The sequence below is a fragment of the Schistocerca serialis genome, chromosome 11, assembly GCF_023864345.2.
Source record: "Schistocerca serialis cubense isolate TAMUIC-IGC-003099 chromosome 11, iqSchSeri2.2, whole genome shotgun sequence".
Lineage (NCBI taxonomy): Eukaryota > Metazoa > Arthropoda > Insecta > Orthoptera > Acrididae > Schistocerca > Schistocerca serialis.
Window position 1 is genome coordinate 115,309,587 of NC_064648.1, and position 15,924 is coordinate 115,325,510.

The 15,924-nt window shown below is 43.7% G+C and overlaps 1 protein-coding gene across 1 annotated transcript in view; it reads right to left on the bottom strand.

Moving 5' to 3' along the window:
• LOC126426515 (uncharacterized) overlaps positions 1-15,924 on the bottom strand; it is a 167,917-nt gene that overhangs the window by 31,493 nt on the left and 120,500 nt on the right. The window contains exon 3 of the mRNA XM_050088420.1: positions 312-429. Coding sequence (XP_049944377.1) covers positions 312-429 — 118 coding nt within the window. The remainder of the gene's footprint in view (positions 1-311; positions 430-15,924) is intronic.

Genomic DNA, 15,924 nt, shown 5'->3' on the forward strand with positions numbered 1-15,924 from the left:
ACCAGTCAGAAGACTGATGACCTCAAAAAAACAAAAAAGACAGAGGCTTACAGACAGGCGCCTTTCCCCCACATCATTTGCGAGTGGAACAGGAAAAGACTAGTGGTGCTAAGTGGTATCCTCCACCATGCACTGTAAGGTGGTTTGTGGACTGAGTGTTAGATTTATATATAGAATTTACCATGGCGGTCTGTGTAATGTAGCCTTCCACAGACAACCTTATGCAAACAACAACTTGTTCGGTTAGTATGTTTTGTTCTTTTTCAGCTAGGCTAGGCTGGGCCAGCCTGGACTGTTGGCCGGTGGCTTACCTTACCCAGGATGTCTTCGGAGCGGTCCTGTCCGTACCAGGGGGCCGTGTCAATGTAGTTGACCCCCTGGCGGATGGCCTCTCTGATGGTGGCGATGCACTCCTCCTCTGTGATGCTCCTGCAAACAGCGGAGTACTTCGTTACAACATTTCTTCCGAATGTACTGGAGGAGAAGCAACTACAGTGACACGCCCGCTAATTCCACTGCACAGAACAGGTGATTAGGATTGTGCAAAGGGTCAAATAAGGTGCCCGTCAGGTGCACTCAAAATTGTAATTTATTGTAATTTAATAACACCTTTAAACCAAATTGGCCAATGCACCCACCCGACTGCACCATGCAGAGATAAATCCCTGGTCTGCGGCAACCGACTGGCTCCTCTCAGATTGCCGACAACGTACTAACTAAGCATGCACGAAGACAACTCGGGAGTCAATGCACACACACACACAGCCGACTCATGAACGATTGGCGAGCGAAAACCCACCGTCCGGTAGGAAGATCGACCGAGGATCCACCAGGACTGTGGCCCAGCTCAAGAGATGCGTGGCTGCAATGGTTGGGCGAGCCATGTCGACGCAGACCCCACTGCTCCAACCCGACTGCACCAGTGCCGCATTGCAAGTGCAGACTGCGCTCCAGACACGTTCCAACTGACTGGCAGGCCGAACTCGCGACACAAAATCGCCACTCGAAATCGCTTACGGCAGGCGACGACTGGGAAGTACACTGCTGGCCATTAAAATTGCTACACCACGAAGAGGCTACAGAGGCGAAATTTAACCGACAGGAAGAAGGTGCTGTGATATGCAAATGATTAGCTTTTCAGAGCATTCACACAAGGTTGGAGCCGGTGGCGACACCTACAACGTGCTGACATGAGCGAAATTTTCAAACCGATTTCTCAGCAGCAAACAGAAGTTGACCGGCGTTGCCTGGTGAAACTTTGTTGTGATGCCTCGTGTAAGGAGGAGAAATGCGAACCATCACGTTTCCGACTTTGATAAAGGTAGGATTGTAGCCTATCGCGATTGCGGTTTATCGTACCGCGACATTGCTGCTCGTGTTGGTCGCGATCCAATGACTGTTAGCAGAATACAGAGTCGGTGGGTTCAGGAAGGTAATACGGAACGCCGTGCTGGATCCCAACGGCCTCATATCACTAGCAGGCGAAATGACAGGCATCTTATCCGCATGGCTGTAACGGATCGTGCAGCCACGTCTCGATCCCTTAGGCAACAAGGCAACAGATGGGGGCGTTTGCAGGACGACAACCATCTGCACGAACAGTTCGACGACGTTTGCAGCAGCATGGACTGTCAGCTCGGGGACCACGGCTATGGTTACCCTTGATGCTGCATTACAGACAGGAGCACCTGCGATGGTGTAGTCGACGACGGTGCACGAATGGCAAAACGTCATTTTTTCGGATGAATCCAGGTTCTGTTTACAGCATCATGATGGTCGCATCCATGTTTGGCGACATCGTGGTGAACGCACATTGGAAGCGTGTATTGGTCATCGCCATACTGGCATATCACCCGGCGTGATGGTATAGGGTGCCATTGGTTACATGTCTCAGTCACCTGTTGTTCGCACTGACGGCACTTTGAACAGTGGACGTTACATTATAGATGTGTTACGACCCGTGGCTCTACCCTTCATTCGATCCCTGCGAAACCCTACATTTCAGCAGGATAATGCACGACCGCATGGTGCAGGTCTTGCACGGGCCTTTCTGGATACAGAAGATGTTCGACTGCTGCCCTGATCAGCACTTTCTCCAGATCTCTCACCAACTGAACACGCCTGGTCAATGGTGGCCGAGCAAGTGGCTCATCACAATACGCCAGTCACTACTCTTGATGAACTGTGGTATCGTGTTGAAGTTGCATGGGCAGCTGTACGTGTACACACCATCCAAGCTCCGTTTGACTGAACGCCCAGGCGTATCAAGGCCATTATTATGGCCAGAGGTGGTTGTTCTGGGTACTGATTTCTCAGGATCTATGCACCCAAATTGCGTGAAAATGTAATCACATGTCAATTCTAGTATAATATATTTGTCCGATGAATACCCGTTTCTCATCTGCATTTCTTCTTGGTGTAGCAATTTTACTGGGCAGTAGTGTAATAGCAGTCGAGCAAAGATACTACGAGAGGGGACATATCGATAGCGCTGGTAGCGCCGGTCATGGTCCGGCAAAGCAGCAACTTAGTGACAGTAGTTATTTAAATTAGCGTAGTGAGGTGGAAGTACATTAAAAACAGGCTGTAAAACAGATGATGGCGGGATCACGAGCCACGCACACCTCCTACAGGAGTGGAAAATCAAGAGAGAGGCAGTCTGACTACCAAGGGCAAAAGATGTAGGATAACCACGTGTGTCAAATAGTTTAGTGACAGGCGTAAGTATGTAAGTTAATAAATGTAGTGATGGCTAGTCTGGGAGAGTGAGATGAGGAGAACCATCACATCAGGCTTTGCAGGATTAGTCGATGACAGCACCGTGCGAGGTGGTGCAGTGATTAACACATTGGACTCGCATTTGGGAAGATGACAGTTCAAACGCGCGCCCATCCATTCAGATTTACGTTGAAAACGAAGTCTTTCTTGACAACACTCATATGTAAAACATTCTGGGTTTTCTTGCCACGTCAATTCGCGATAAAAGGAGATGATGCGCCCTGTTAAGGACAGTCTCAGCCTCAGGGTCCCTGGAATTTATAGTACCCCGTGTGAGTGTAGAAGCAATTATATAGATCAGACCATTCGTACCATTTGCGACCACTGTGCAGAACTCCAATGACATATTAAAAATAGAGAAGTAGAGAAACTGGCAATTGTGGAGCACAGCCTCGCTGACAAACATAAGATACTGTCTGATAAAACAAAAATTTTGTCCCATACCTCCACACACTGGGATTCTGTTGTTAAGGAGGCTGTTGAAATGCGAATGAGCGAGAAGAGCTTTAACCGTGATAGCAGATAGTATGTGAGCGATGGACGGATACGAGCATTCGATGCAGAGAAGCAGCAGAGACATTCCTTGCAGTGTTAACGTTACCACGGAAGTGGTCGCACCACCAGCGCAGATAATGACACCTTCTGCAACAGCAGTATGTAATCGCTGACCGATCACAAGCTGACCAATCAGAAGCTGTCCACGGGCTATATAAGGCCACCACAGCAGCAATGAAGACACATGGGGACTGCGTCCTTCCACCATCCTTCACACCCACAAATTCTTGATACACTCCACCCTTTGTTATGCCAGTGTCACTTGGATTTCCACCCTTCCCAGATTTTATAAAGCCCTTCAAATCCTAGAACGCCATGCATTCTACCTCACCTTCCATTGCCGCCTTCCATCCACCACATGCATCGTCTGACCTCATCCCCTTTCCCCACCTTCTCCTTTTCCTCCTACACATCCCCACCCTGTACATTGTCTGCTGACTGCGTCCCCCCACCCCCTGGTATCCCCCTTCCTCCCACCCCACAGCCAGTTGCCGTGCCTTTACCATTGTGTACCGACCTCTCTCCATCTCCACACCCTCCACCAGTTGTCGTGCAGTACTAAGGCGGTATCGTCGTGCTCTTAGGGCCAAAAAACGGAGCTCTGTTTTTGATATCACACGTAGGCAGCCCTGCCCTGGTCTTCGGGATACAGTTTCAGTCTCTATAAACTGTCGCCTCATCCAAGAAGGATTCACATTAAGCCATGGGGCCATATTATCAGTTTGCGACTGTCTTCTTTCCTTTCTTCATATGGCCCTCAATGGCAGTAAGTCTGGTAGGCGTCTTCTCTGTGCCATATTGCACTGTCTGTGATAGTACACACAGTGTCTGTGGATGTGGGACTACCCTGAAAACACTACCCAGCTTGGTAGGTGCCCTGACGTCATTGGTGGCAGGGTTGTCCGTTGATTGAAATGCCATCTTCTGTGCAGCACACGATCGTAACGACACCTGTTGACAGTTTGTATGACTATATTGTGAATTAGACACATGACGGGGAAATAGCAGATTGTGGCTTTAATTTTGGACACCGGTGTAGAACGACCATGTAAAACTCATCGCAGGTACAGCAAATTCTACACTCAGTCAAGCATAATGCGCCCGCAAAGGGGATAGTTTACAGAACCCTCATTCCACCACTACTGGAGGGTTGCTGGACAATTCTGTGACCACATGTCCTTAAAGGAGTGAACCATTGCTTCGTCCGATGTGCATCTCCCGAAAAGACAGTGAAGGCAAAATCAGAGAGATTCGAGTTCACACAGAGGATCGCCAGCAATCGTTCTTCCTGTGGAGCGTCTGCAACTGGAACAGGAAAGGGGGGAAGGGACACTGGTACACAAAGTATCCTCTGCCACACACCAGAACGTGACTTGTGGAATATAGATGTACATGTACATGAACTATTGTTCTGTCACGGTATAACAGACAGCAATGCTTTAATAACTGTGACATTTCCGGCCGTGAAAGTCCACATTTTACTCCTCATACTGTGTTGAAATTCTACTGAACTCGCCGCTCCATCGATAAATCCGAGACAGATTGCAACAACTCGATCTTCTCCAAACGATTGCTTCAGATGAAAACTCCTTTGTTAGGCATGACTAAAAATTCTACAGACAAGGGGGAGATTGAGTCAATAATTAAATCACTGAAGAATAAGGACTCTCATGGATATGATGCAGTGCCTAGCAGAATATTAAAGTACTGTGCTGCGCGTTTGCCGTGTATTTACCCATATTTGTAATTTTTTCTTTAGGAATGGCCAGTTTCCTGAACGAATAAAGTACTCAGTAGTAAGGCCGCTTTATAAAAAGGGAGAAAGGGATAAAGTATACAGTTTTAGACACATTTATATGCCATCAGTGTTTGCTAAAGTTATTGAAAAGGCTGTGTATGTAAGGATAATTGATCATTTTATTTCACACGTTTTGCTATCAAATGTACATTTCGGCTTTAGAAGTCGTTTAACAAGTGAATATGCTACATTCTCTTTTCTCTGAGAGCTACTGCATGGGTTAAACAAAAGGTTTCGAACGTTAGGCATATTTTTTGATTTAATTAAGGCTATAGACTGTGTTGATCACAAAATATTCCTCCAGAAGATGGACCATTACAAAATATGGGGTGTAGCTCACAATTGGTTCACCTCTTACTTTAGCAACAGACAGCAGAAGGTCATTATTCACAGTGTTGAGAATGGCTGTGATGTGGGGTCTGAGTGGGGTACTTTCAAGTGGGGGGGTGCTCCAGGGATCAGTGTTGGGGCCACTCTTGTTCCTTATTTATATAAATGATATGCCCTCTAGCAGGCGCGGCTCGTAATTAAAGGCTCTGAGGCGGAGCCACCCCAAAATATATGTTAAAGTAAATTTCGCAAGAACATATTACAAAATTTAAATTATCAGGAAGAATTTCGCACATTTCCCATTCCGATTAAAATAACGACGGTCAACGTTTTTGGAACTGTTTGTATCGATGGATGTTTTCGGAACGGTTAGTAGTGTTTAGGCTGCGCCTTGGAACGTCCGTAAGCTGCATGTAGTAGCGGTTTCGGGGCGTGGCTTCTACATAGTACCGCTCTTTATGGGCGACCCGAAGGCTCAGAGCTTGCAGCCTAAGGGTGTCATACCAACCACCACACGTTTTTCACGTTCCACTATCTATGTAATAAAGGAATGCAGAGTGGCCGAAACTTCGCTATCCAATCTCTGTCTCTGCACATCTCTACTACGCTTCGATGCGTCGTTAATCGACGTTTAGTATTATTGTTTTGATAATGTTTTACATTGTTGTTTTGTTTCTACCATTGGCTATTTTATCCACATTTAGAATAAGTTTGCAAATATCCCGCCAGAGTGCACTAGACTACCGTAACTACAGGCTCTCTAACCGTAACAACAGTACTGCCATCTAGCGAGAGTTTCATAAGTGATTAGAGGACAAAGCGGGCGAAATTTGTCCCGTGACTTTACTTTCCTTGCTTGCTGATGCTGACTGCTTTTGTTGATATCGTGTGATATTAGCAAGTTTCTTTTTCGGAGTGTATTTTGCAAGATTTTAGTGAGTTTTACTTGCTTGTGAAACCAGCGCAATATGAATTCAGTGTGCAATTCAATAGGTAAAAACTTGGAACACGGCCATAGGATGCAAGTGAAAGAACTTTGTGCACCCAGACCCGATCTAACGATCAATCAAGAACAGAAACAGTGCAAATCTAGGCAAGGATACAACCGCAGTTTTAATAGAGCAATGTACGATGCAGCCGAGTGGTTGTGTGGTTGTGAAGTGAAAAATGCATTTTTCTGTTTCACCTGTCTTCGTACAAATAGTACTGACAGTGCCTGGACTGAAACTGGTATCACTGACTTAAAGAATTTTCACGCAAAGGTGAAAAAACATAATTCCAGCGAAAAACATTTAACTTCGAGCTTTGGAGGTAAACTACAATAAACGCCTTAAATTTAGAACTGAAAACACCAAAAATATTAAGCAGCCGCAAAGTTAACATTCATCGCATTAAAGATCTCTCCGAAACGCGTCTTTTCATATGATTTGCTGCAAAGTGTCAGAAAATGTAATGATGACGTATAAAAACACTAACCAAAGATTTTAACTCGAAGTTAGCCTCTAATGATATTTAATAAATACCTGATTATAGAAGACACAGTACGTAAAATTATGGGTAGAGAGTGATCTGCCCACCCCCCTTCCCCTGAATTCTTAGTTGTTTATGTCAGACTAATCTGTAACGTAACCAGAGGTCTATATTGGCTCCGATTGATAAATGCCGCAGCCTTCTCCAGTATAGTAACCACGAGCCGCGCCTGCCCTCTAGTATTATGGGTAACTCTAAAATATTTTTGTTTGCTGATGACACTAGCTTGGTAGTAAGGGATGCTGTGTGCAACATTGGCTCGGTTTCAAACAGTGCAGTTCATGACCTAAGTTCATAGCTTGCAGAAAAAAAAAAAAAAAAAAAAACTAATGCTAAATGATGGTAAGACTCAGTTTTTACAGTTTCCAACACACAATTCAACAAAACCTGACGTTTTGATTTCACAGATTGGGCATATGATTAGTGAAACTGAACAGTTCAAATATCTAGATGTTCAGATAGACAGTAAACTGTCGTGGAAAGGCTATGTTCAGGATTTTGTTCAAAGACTTGATGCTGTCACTTTTACAATTCGAATGGTATCTGAAGTGAATGATCGTTCGACACATAAATTAGGCTACTTTGCTTATTTTCAATCGCTTATGTAGTGTGATATTGTATTTTGGGGTAACTATTCCCATTCTAAGAGGATATTTTTGGCTCAGAAACAGGCAGCTCGGGCAAACTGGTGTAAGTTCGCAAACCTCTTGTCGACCCATGTTCACTAGTCCAGATATTTCGACATTGGCCTCTCAATATATATATTCCTTACTGTCATTTCTTGTTAACAAGATTAGCTTATTCCCAAGAATAAGCAGCTTTCACTCAGTTAATACTTGGTAGAAATCAAACCTGCACTTGGATCGGAGTTCCTGAACTCTTATGCAGAAAGGTGTACAGTATACTGCTGCATCCATTTTCAATAAGCTACCACAAGAACTCAAATATCTTAGCAATAATCCACGAGCTTTCAATCCAAACTCATGACTTTCCTCATGGGTCACTCTTTCTATTCTGGCGAGGAGTTTCTTGAAAAATTAAGCTGATTATTGTTGTATTGTTGATTGTGTTTAATTAAACTTATGGATTGACTTTTTTCGGGTTCATAAACATTTTATTTTGAGCTGTTATTACTTTTATGTTGTAATTTCATATACTGACATGTTCCATGACCTTGGATATTTGCTCCTCAATTTGGTCCTACCGAACTTGACATGTAAATAAATAAATAAATAATAAATGTTGGTTTTAATGTAACTTAGGCGAGACTTTTGGGCTGTACATAAACTGCTTGAAGTTATCTATCTCTGTAAATAACCATCTTTTCACTTCAGCAGCTTTCTTCATGTGTTTGAAGTTTTGGTATTTGGTTTGTCCTTTAGAAATGATGCACAGAGCAACATGTATTGGAAGTCAGAGCCACCTGCTACTCGCAACATCACAGCTGGTAATGTGGGTTATGGCCTACATCAACCAGTCCTGCAAAGCCTGATAAGGGAACACTGCTCATCATACTTTTGACCAGTTTTTAGAAAAGTATTTGAAGCAGTTATATTTCATTCGGAGCAGGAGTCCAAAAATATCTCAATTTCACTCAATTACTGCTAATTAATTAAAAACAGCAATAGAGATACGTCGATAACTCTTGAAATACTTTGCCTAGACGAAGTCCAATTGCAGTTTCTTAATCCTCCAATGAAAGTGAATCATTTTATGTGCACCAGCACAAAATTCTGTTTCATATCCGTTTGTCATTTTTCTAGTGTTTTTCACTTTTCCATGTTTGTAGCTCAGCACTCTCCTTTCGACCAGATTCAATCAACATATAGTGTATCGAAAAGAATTACCTGATTTAAAAAATCGTAAGTATTTGGTTATTTGAGACATGTGCGTGAACATATAGTTTTTCACAGTTCCCGCTAGGTAGCAGCAGTGTGCGCCCACTTCAGTTCTAGTAGAAGTAGTGTTGGTGCAACAGAGAGAGTTTTGTGTTCTACCTGTTGCTCAGGAAGTGTCCCAGCGTGGGATGCATGCATCTGTGTCATAATGCACGACCCAACAAATGCCACATTCGAAGATATGTGTAATGTTTAAACGACAAGTCGAAAAACTAGTTCCCTTTTTCTACATCAATAACGCTACCCAGGACACATTCGCCTCCTTTGTGATATGATACGACCATTTTTCATTTTGGTGATACAGGGTGTATCAAAAAACATCATCTGATTGGCACGTCTACATTTCTGAAACTAATAAACATAGACAAGAAATTTTATTTTTGAGGAATGGGAAACTCATAAAGCTTATTTTTCATACCTTTTCATAGGTGTTCAATTTGCACCCCTTGAGATGCACGGCGTGTGTAATGCGATATTCAGATTGTTCCCTCACTGCAGCGGACATGTCTTGAGCTACAGCTTCTACAGCTGCTGTTATGCGATGTTTCAGTTCATTCATTGCTGTTGGTAACGGATGAATATAAACAGAGCCTTTTATAAACCTCCAAAACAAATAATCGCCGGCCGGTGTGGCCGTGGGGTTCTAGGCGCTTCAGTCTGGAACCGCGTTACCGCTAGGGTCGCACGTTCGAATCCTGCCTCGGGCGTGGATGTGTGTGATGTCGTAAGGTTAGTTAGGTTTAAGTAGTTCTAAGTCTAGAGGACTGATGACCTGAGATGTTAAGTCCCATAATGCTCAGAGCCATTTGACCCATAACAAATAATCACATAGGCTAAGTCCGGTGACCTTGGGGGCCAGTAATGTAAGGCTGAATCTTCAGTAATCCTTTCATTTAAAAATTCCTGCTTTTCCAGATGCCAGTGTGACGGTGCCCCATCCTATTGGTAAATGCTGACGTTCGAATCAGTCTCCAATTGTGGTAAACGCAGGTTCTCAAGCATATCGAGATATTTGCTTCCTGTAACAATGTTCTCCGCAGAGAGAAATGGACCGTACACTTTTTCCCGTGGAAGTGCACAAAACATATTAAATTTTGGAGAGTCCCTCTCATGTTGCACAACTTCATGTGGTTGTTGCGTACCCCATATTCTCACATTATGACGGTTCACCTTTCCATTTAAATGGAATTTTTCCTCGTCGCTAAACACTAAGTATAGAAGAAAACTGTCATCCTCCAACTTGCCAAGAACGAAATTACACAACTCCACACGTCGTTGTTTGTCACCTTTACGAATAGCAGTGGCTGAACGTTGTACGGTTTCACATGTAAACGTCAACGCAGCACACACCAGACGGACATCGGGCGCATGTTGAGCTATCAAGCTGCTCGCTGAACCGGTGGCGGTTACATAATGGGTGGTGCGCGCGGGGCGCCCCCCCGCCTTGAACCCCCCCCCCCCCCCCCCTTGCAGGGCCATTGTCAGCCGGGCAGCCCCCTCCAGTCAGCCCACACGCTATTCGTTCGTTTCTTTCGTCAGTCGACTATACTGAATCGAGTTATGGAGTAGCTGTACTTTACTGTGTACGAGGGCAGTTCAATAAGTAACGCAACACATTTTTTTCTCGGCCAATTTTGGTTGAAAACAACCGTAAATTTTTTGTGGAATATTTTCAAACATTCCCGCTTCGTCTCGTATAGTTTCATTGACTTCCGACAGGTGGCAGTGCTGTACGGAGCTGTTAAAATGGCGTCTGTAACGGATGTGTGTTGCAAACAACAGGCAGTGATCGAGTTTCTTTTGGCGGAAAACCAGGGCATCTCAGATATTCATAGGCGCTTGCAGAATGTCTATGGTGATCTGGCAGTGGACAAAAGCACGGTGAGTCGTTGGGCAAAGCGTGTGTCATCATCGCCGCAAGGTCAAGCAAGACTGTCTGATCTCCCGTGTTCGGGCCAGCCGTGCACAGCTGTGACTCCTGCAATGGTGGAGCGTGCGAACACACTCGTTCCAGATGATCGACGGATCACCATCAAACAACTCAGTGCTCAACTTGACATCTCTGTTGGTAGTGCTGTCACAATTGTTCACCAGTTGGGATATTCAAAGGTTTGTTCCCGCTGGGTCCCTCGTTGTCTAACCGAACACCATAAAGAGCAAAGGAGAACCATCTGTGCGGAATTGCTTGCTCGTCATGTGGCTGAGAGTGACAATTTCTTGTCAAAGATTGTTACAGGCGATGAAACATGGGTTCATCACTTCGAACCTGAAACAAAACGGCAATCAATGGAGTGGCGCCACACCCACTCCCCTACCAATAAAAAGTTTAAAGCCATACCCTCAGCCGGTAAAGTCATGGTTACAGTCTTCTGGGACGCTGAAGGGGTTATTCTGTTCGATGTCCTTCCCCATGGTCAAACGATCAACTCTGAAGTGTATTGTGCTACTCTTCAGAAATTGAAGAAACGACTTCAGCGTGTTCATAGGCACAAAAATCTGAACGAACTTCTCCTTCTTCGTGACAACGCAAGACCTCACACAAGTCTTCGCACCAGAGAGGAGCTCACAAAACGTCAGTGGACTGTTCTTCCTCATGCACCCTACAGCCCCGATCTCACACCGTCGGATTTCCATATGTTTGGCCCAATGAAGGACGCAATCCGTGGGAGGCACTACGCGGATGATGAACAAGTTATTGATGCAGTACGACGTTGGCTCCGACATCGACCAGTGGAATGGTACCGTGCAGGCATACAGGCCCTCATTTCAAGGTGGCGTAAGGCCGTAGGATTGAATGGAGATTACGTTGAAAAATAGTGTTGTGTAGCTAAAAGATTGGGGAATAACCTGGTGTATTTCAATGCTGAATAAAACAACCCCTGTTTCAGAAAAAAAATGTGTTGCATTACTTATTGAACTGCTCTCAAAGCACGCAGGTCCGCGTCATCTGTCTGGCACATACGAGAGCATTTCGAAAAGTAAAGATACAATGACTCACAGTCCTTAAATAGAACATTTATTTAGAAAACGTCAGTTACATCTTATTAGCTGAATTATTTGTTATTTTTCGACATAATCACCCCTGTTATCCAAACATTTGTTAAGTCGGTGCACAAGCTTTTGTATCCCATAGTCATAGAAGGTTGCCACCTGTTGTCGGAACCACATATTAACTTCACCTTTGATCTCTTCATCGTCGTGGAATGATTTTCCACCGAGATGTGACTTCAGGTAACGGAAGTATGGAAGTCAGTGGGCGCATGGTCCAGGCTGTATGGCGGATGGTCCAATACATCCCATTTGAATTGTGTGAGTGGTGCTTTGGTTACGAGCGCTGTGTGAGGCCGAGCGTTGTCACGAAGCAAGCGGACTCCACTTTCCAGCATTCCCCTGCATTTGTTTTGAATTGTCCTTCGAAGACATTTAAAAGTCTGGCAATGTGCAGCAGCATTAATTGTCGTTTCAGGAGGCATACATTCCAACAGAAGGATGCCTTGTCCGTCCCAGAAAACAGAAGCCACGATTTTCTTCGCTGAAATCGACGTTTTGCATTTCTTGGCTTATGGTGAATTCGAATGGCGCCATTGCATCGATTGTTGCTCGGATTCAGGTGTATGGTGATAAACCCACGTCTCGGCACCTGTCACAATGAGATCAAGGAACTCATCACCTGCTTCAGCATAGCGTGCGAGGCAGTCAAGTGCAAAGCCTATCCTTTTCTTTTTGTGTTCTTCCATTAACAGTTTTGGAACCCAGCACGCACACAATTTCCTGTACCCTAACTTGACAGTCACAACGTCATAAAGAGTTGTCATTGACACATCCTGTATGATCTGATGCAAATCGTTAAATGTGAGACGTCTATTCGCACGAATTGTTTCCTCCATTCTCCGAAGAAAGGCACCAGAGATCACAGATGGCCGACCTGTTCTTTGTTCATCATGAACATTGGTCCTACCTTCAGAGAAATGACGACACCACTTCGTTACATTTTGTCGATTCATAACGTTCCCATAAACAGAAACAATTTCTTTGTGAATATCCGCTGGTCGCTGACCTTTTGCGTGAAGAAAACGTATGTCGGAGCGCACTTCGCATTTGGCGGGATTCTAAATCGGCGCAGCCATTTTAAACACGACATACTCCAACCAGAAGCAACGTTCAACTGCCAAACGACCGTGAAGAGAAAGCTAACGGTTCTAGGTTAACACCAGTGTTGCCAACTTGTTCGCCAAAACTCTTCCGTTCCTCTGGCATATGGTGTATCTTTACTTTCCGAAATACCCTCGTAGACAGCTAACACACACCTACAAGAAAAGTCGCGGCCATTCTAGTGATCTCGATACGTTATTCTGTCTGGCAATTGTTCGAAAAAAGTAGCGAATATTCTACTGTTTTCTTGTAAAAAGAACCTTCGACACGTAGCGTTATAAATGCGGACTATTCGCCCAATGGGAAGCTAGTTTACATTCAGAAGCAGAAATACACACAGCACAAACAAAAAAATCTGATGTCACCCAGTCTAGAGCTATATGGACAGACAATTGCCAAAACAGCCTGTACCAAATTTCTTTGACTCCATCTATAAGGCAACTTGAAATGGAAAGCATATATTGAGCATATGAACAAAAAATACATTAAAAAATTATACCAGCATTAAAAAATTATACCAGCTATAACACCCTCAGTGTGTATATTATGCAGTTGTACACTCTCACCTCTGGTATGGTATTATGTTCTGGGAAAATTCTGGAGACGCCATCAAAACATCCAAAATTCAAAAAAAATTATAAGAATAATGGAAGGGTAGATAATCGCAAATCATGTAGACCATTGTTTCAAAAAAGGATGATTCTGCCACTTCCTTGCATATATATATATATATATATATATATATATATATATATATATATATATATATATATATATATATATATACTTGAAAATATAATGTATTTAAGGCAAAACTTACATACAAAAAGACCACTCATCACTCAAAATCACACAATACACAACTATGATAAAGTACAAAAAATGGATGTACATGTTCAAAGTGCCAACACATAGTTATTTCAAAATGGCCTTATCCATCCTAGTATCAAACTATACAATGCCTTACCAGATACCATTAAACACATGCAAAACATTGATCACTTCAAATATAAGCTGAAGTTGTACTTGGTTGGTCACTGCTTTTATACAGTAAATGAATACCTACAAAACTAAATTTTTCTGTGTTAACCCAATGTAGTCTCATTCAGAAGAACATTTGTATTTTATCTCTCCGTATATAGCAAAACAACATTTATTTAAGTATTCATCATTAATTGATATATTAATGTGTGTTATTATGTACAAAGGTATATTATATGTGAAACTGTTAATATTAGCATAAAAATCCGAATATATCTTGTACATTGTGCAGCTGTAGATGAAAATGGATCAATAAATCATGCTCCTATTTTGTTATTCATTACTAAGCATACTCCTGCATTACCCCTATTTGATATTTTATTTACAGCCTTGTATTCACCTGATGACAGGTCCCACTCCTCCTATCACCGAACATCACTAATTCTCACTATATCTAACTTTAACCTATCCATTTCACATTTTAAATTTTCTAAACTACCTGCCCGATTAAGGGATCTGACATTACATGCTCTGCTCTGTAGAATGCTAATTTTGTTTCTCCTGGTAACGACATCCTCCTGAGTAGTTCCCGCCCGGATATCCAAATGGGGGACTATTTTACCTCCACAGTATCTTAAGGTGTCATTTAGCATAACATAGTAATAAGGTGTAGAATACATAAATAAGACGTACTTCAAAGAGAGTAACAACACCAGCATACATGTGCTACTGCTGCTGCCCAGTCGTCGCGTATGTGTTTGTTTACATCTGATTTATTCTTATACTGCTGCTGCCTAATCGTCACGTTTCTGTTTGTTTACATCTGATTTATTCTTATAATGAAAAATGGCGGTCAGAGTGTCAGGTAGGACATACCCATATAGGCTGCTGAGGACGCCGACGCCACAGCCGAGGTGAGACACATGTAGAGGCTGGTCTCGCCCATTGGGTTGTAGCACATGGCGCGCACCGCCGCCTCGTTGTGGAAGCTGGGCACGAAGGTCGGGGGTAGCCCAGTGGGGGGTGAACTAGGGGGCGATGTGCCTGCCTGCAGCTGATGCTCTGCCTCCTGTCAGCTGCTGAGTTGCTGCTGAGCTGGAGGGCAGCGAGGCGTGCAGGGGGTAAGGGGGGTCGTGCGTCGCGGTCAGTCTGCAGCAGAGAGCTACGCGTCGTCCTGGAAACATTGGCACGAATGCAGTTGCTACAACATAGGATACCTCCTCTTGTTACAGTTCTGCTCCTAAAGTACATATATTTTTTCTCTCTTCACACACAGTATAGCTAGACTACTACACTATATGATCAAAAGTATCCAGACAGTTGTTACAGTTTTGCTCCTAAAGTATGTATATTCCTTCTCACTCCGCACAAGGCATAGCTATACTACTACACTATATCATCAAAAGTATCCAGACACCCATAAAATCATATGTTTTTCATATTAGGTGAATTGTGTTGCCACCTACTGCCAGGTGCTCCACATCTGTGACCTCAGTAATCATTAGAGATCATGAGAGAGCAACTCCGTGGAACTCACAGATTTCGAACTTCATCAGGTGATTGTGTGTCACTTGTGTCATGCGTTTGTACGTGACATTTCCACACTCCTAAACATCCCTACTTCCACTGTTTCCGATGTGATAGTGAAGTGACTGCCGACAGTTGAAGGGGGTCAAGATGTGTAATAGACAGACATCTGTCCAGACCATCACACAGGAATTCCAAACTGCATCAGGATCCACTGCAAGTACTATGGCAGCTAGGCTGGAGGTGGAAATACTTGGATTTCACAGTCGAGCGGCGGCTCATAAGACACACATCATGCCTCGCTTGGTGTAAGGAGTGTAAACATTGGACGATTGAACGGTGGAAAAATGTTGTGTGGAGTGACGAATCGGGATG